At 45.7% G+C, this 4,564-nt stretch overlaps 1 protein-coding gene across 1 annotated transcript; it reads left to right on the forward strand.

Moving 5' to 3' along the window:
* The first annotated feature begins 910 nt into the window (after window positions 1-910).
* On the forward strand, window positions 911-3,756 carry LOC125507372 (plant cysteine oxidase 2-like). Its single transcript, XM_048671961.1, has 5 exons — window positions 911-1,471; window positions 1,896-2,020; window positions 2,150-2,318; window positions 2,430-2,633; window positions 3,332-3,756. Exons 1-5 carry the CDS (start codon window positions 1,213-1,215, stop codon window positions 3,460-3,462), a joined length of 888 nt encoding a protein of 295 aa, XP_048527918.1. The 5' UTR covers window positions 911-1,212; the 3' UTR covers window positions 3,463-3,756.
* Window positions 3,757-4,564: the final 808 nt, after the last annotated feature.

Below are 4,564 nucleotides of genomic sequence, written 5' to 3' on the forward strand. Positions count from 1 at the left end.
TGTGTTAATCACTGTTCTCTCTCATGCACCCCACTGATCAGATCCGTGTTCGCTCCCCATGGCAACCTGAGCGCTTGCTGAAAGTGGTTTCTCAGCACGATAGATCTTTCTACAATAGCATGACTAATATATCCATTATGGACGCAGCTTCTCCATTATGGACGCAGCTTCGGTGCCTTAAGGCACCGAAGCATTGTAAAGGAACAACATAGCAATTCCTGAGTGTTTGCCGGAAGTGATTTTCGAGGCAACACCTTTTACGGCGTCTCACTCAAATAAGGCTTTTTTATAAGGAACATTCGTTCGGATAACCCCGTTGGAAACATCAGCAATTTTTTGGCATTCAAAAAAGAAAACTCTCTTTGTTCACAAATATAGTATATTTTGAATATTTTGTAAATATAAAATACATATGGACTAAAATAAGTAAACAAGCGCACTAGAACTTGTCTATATACATTCGATTAAAAAGTCAGAACATCTGTGAAAGGAGGTAAAAGCATTTTTTTTTCCTCACTGCACTTGGAGGCGTGGACTCGCGGCAGCTCGAAATATCTGGCTCGTCCCTTTGGGAAAGGCCTAAAAGAAAAGGGGCTTACGTAATCTACCTTTTCTGCTAGATTAAGCGAATCCAGCGGAGAGGCTCGCTCGACAGCGGCGGCCAGCGGATCGGAGTCAGACAGTGAGTGAGTGGGTGAGAGTGCGAGCTCCCCCGCACGTGACCCCCCCCCCCCCCCCCCCAGTTTCCGAAGGGGCGACAAGGCAAACCGTGGGTTCCTTCCGCTGCAGTGCAGCAGCCGGTTTTGCTTTCCGCTTCCCCGAAATGGCGGGCGCCACGCCACGCCCCACCCCCACCCCACCCCATACCCTCTCTCTAGATCTCTATCCATCTGCGTGCGCTTTCTCTCTCTAGACCGGCGTAGAAGAAAAGAAAGAAGCAGCTGCCGAGGGCGACCGCCGAAAGCGGCCATCGGACGGATCGAACCTGGTTTCCTCCTCGCCCGTCCTGTCGTGTCGCCTCCACCGTCAACCCACCGTCGGGCGGCACCTGGTTTTGCCCCGTCCGCCCTCGCTGACCTCCCGCATATATCCCCACCTCTCCTGTTGCCCCTTCGTCCCCACCAGCTCGGTTGATTCATCCCTCCCTCTCTCTGCCACGATCCAGCGCGTTTCTTTGCGTCTTCTGTTATCCTTTTGGAGCTGCCTACTGCCATGGGAGCGGGGATGGTGGAGCTCGGGCCCGGGGTGGTGGAGGTGGGCGCGGCGGAGGCCGCGCAGACCGTGCCGCCGGCCAAGAGGAGGCGGGTGGTGGCCCTCAAGACCGCGGCGGCGGCGGCGGCAGGAAGGAGGCCGCGGCGCGACAGGAGGCCGACCGCCATCCAGCGGCTCTTCCAGGCCTGCCGCGCCGTCTTCAAGGGCCCCGGCACCGTGCCCAAGCCCGCCGAGGTCGCCCTGCTCCGCGCCATGCTCGGTACGCTAACCAACCACCACTCATCTACCTGTATGCAGATGCTACTACTAGTAGCTACTACATGCACAATCAGCCAATCAGGACCCTGAAATTTAATTTGGTGCATGGAGTGACCCGTTAAAAGTTCGCATCTTGCTTTTGTATATCCAAAATAGTTTTACATGTCTTGGATGCCATGTACGTTCAGAATTTACTGAATTTTACTTGACAATTAGTGTCTACCATTGTTCTCTGCATACCGAAGATGTTTAATTTTGATTTTTCTACAAAAATATGTTTAATTTGAGCATGCAAATAGAGACATAGTTGAAATTCAGGGGATTCGGAAATGGGAATGTTTTAATTGCACAAAATGCTGATGGTGTCGTCTACTGGTTGAATTTTACCACAACTGAATTTTGGCTGCCGGCGGTGATGTTTGCAGACAAAATGAGACCAGAGGACGTCGGCCTAAGCTCAAACATGCCCTTCTTCAGGAATAGAGAGGCGGCAACCGAAGGGACCCCCACCATCACACACACCACCATATACAAATCTGAGAAATTTTCCGTAAGTGCAGCGTAAAAAACAGCGTGTGGATCATATATATATATATATATATATATATATATATATATATATATATATATACCCCAAGGGAACTAGTTGCTGACATTTCCTTCTTTTGTTGCTCGGCAGATGGTTCTCTTCTTCTTGCCGACGAATGCGGTCATCCCTCTGCACAACCACCCCGGTATGACGGTGTTCAACAAGCTGCTCATCGGATCGATGCACGCAAAGTCATATGACTGGGCTGATCCTGATGATCCGGCTAATGAGAGTGGCGCTTCGTCGCCTGACGGTAAATGTGAGCTTCCCACCCATTTCTACTACAATTGTCACCAGATCCCCTGCTTCTGCTCCCCGGTATGCCTGGCGACACAAATGTGCTATAACGTTTAGACTTCCTTGATTGCAGTGAGACTGGCACAACTAGTCGTGGACGATGTTTTCACAGCGCCGTGCGACACGTCGGTCCTGTTCCCGACGGCGGGAGGCAACATGCACCGGTTCAGGGCCGTCGCGCCATCTGCGTTCCTTGACATCCTTGGCCCCCCTTACTCCATCGAAGAGGACCGAGACTGCACGTACTACACGGACATTCCATACTCCGAGCATCGCAGTAAGTTGCCAATTCTGATCTCAAAAATCTAATCTAGATACATTATGGAGATGGACTTGCTACTAGTTCTGAATTTTGACAGTGTGTGTAGCCTGCAACTGTAAACTAGCACCGAAAATGCTTGAGCTCATATCCTCCTATTTGGGGGTTTGGTTTGAGTGATCACAGTGAATACTTTATGCATCCTTTTTACCGACAGCACGCGAGAGAATTAACTAAGAAGTATGGTTAGGCATCAATAGCAAGTTGCAACTTGCAACATAGATATTATATGTTGCATCATCAAAACAGTAGTTTGCCTTGTAAGCAGCCCACTGAATGGAGAAAGAGGTCTTTTAGTTAAGTAACAACCTGGAGCTTTCAGGTAGCTTTGTTTATCATACACTCCTTAATTAATAGTGCAAGCAAGCACACGGTTTTGCGCCCCCGTACGTGGGTTTCAGAAGCACGGGATGTCGAAACCACTTGTGCAAAACCATGTTCTAAAGGGCACTAGGCGAGAGGCATCCATATTTTAGAACAGTATTAAAGTAATGTAGCTTCACCCCAAAGATATTTAGGCTCCACTAGGTCTTGAACATTGGTCGGTAATCACATGATCATCGATGCTTCTGCTAATTAAATTTAATTACAGCTAGCTCATGGGACACTACTGTAATCTGAAGGTTAACTAAACTTGTCTCCTCTTCTGCTGACAGTGACCAGCAATGAGCCCATCGGCGACGAGCAAGAAGGCCGGCGTCTCGCGTGGCTGAAAGAGGTCGAGATGCCGAAGGATCTGAAGATGTGCAGCGTCCGGTATGGCGGCCCGCCAATCTCCGGCAGATGATCGATGATCCTTTCCTTCCAGCCCTTTGCAACCGATGATGAGCTGTCAAGTGTCAACCCAACTCAAACCAGATGGTGTCAGAATCGCTGTTTACCTTGTGAATACAGCAGCAAGCTAGTTAGTTGAGCCATAAGAATAGGTCTCAGTTTGTGCATGATGTCTCAATCAGTTATGGCAGTTTACCATGTAAAAGTGCTTGCTTGCTTGCTTTTGCAGCAGCTGTGTACGTGGACCTTGTCCAGCAGATCCCTTTGTTGATCTTTTCTCAATATATAGATCATGCCATAGATTTTACTTGCTTAGCCTCTACATTCCCCACTTTTTTTTTGAAATGTTGCATGCTCTGCCCAATTATTTATCAGGTCTGAGATTCTTAAATTCGTCCCCCATGTCTCTCGCACTAATTTGTCATTCCTTCTTTTTCAGTTTTTTTAGATATTAATAATATCATTTTTAGAATTTCCATACTGTATTTTCTGTTTCCAATTTTCAAATTTAACAATATGATTATTGAAGTTTTAGTCGCCATCTCTTTTGTCAAATTTGAGATTCTTAAATTCCTATTTCCCAACTTGTGGCTAAAACAAGTAGTACAATTTTAGTTTTTCTAATAATATCACTTACCACTTCTCTATCTTCTTGCTTTCGTTTAGTTTTTCTAATAATATCACTTACAATTTCCCTATTTTCTTGCTTTCGTTTTTTTTTTAATTGTACTACTTTGCCATTCTTTTGTTTAAAAAATAGTTTTTCTAATAGTATCACTTACAATTTCCCTATTTTCTTGCGTTCGTTTTTTAAAATTAAAATTATATGTTTCTTTAAATTTAGTCGTCATCTCTTTTGTCAAATTGGGAATTCTTAAATTCCAACTTCCCCATATATCTTGGGATACTTTGTATTTTATTTTTAATCAGATTTTAGATTTAAATAATATGATCATAAGGTTTTAACATTTGCATATGTTTTGGGGGGTTTGATTTTCTCTATTCTTTCTGACGTGTGATCATATCATTCGCGTATGTGGCTAAAACAACCCTTTTTGTATGCGCCATCACGTAAGCAAAACCAAAACGGTCTTAGATGTGAAATAGCTGTGCGA

The sequence above is a fragment of the Triticum urartu genome, chromosome 5 (genome assembly GCF_003073215.2).
Source record: "Triticum urartu cultivar G1812 chromosome 5, Tu2.1, whole genome shotgun sequence".
In the NCBI taxonomy this organism is placed as follows: domain Eukaryota; kingdom Viridiplantae; phylum Streptophyta; class Magnoliopsida; order Poales; family Poaceae; genus Triticum; species Triticum urartu.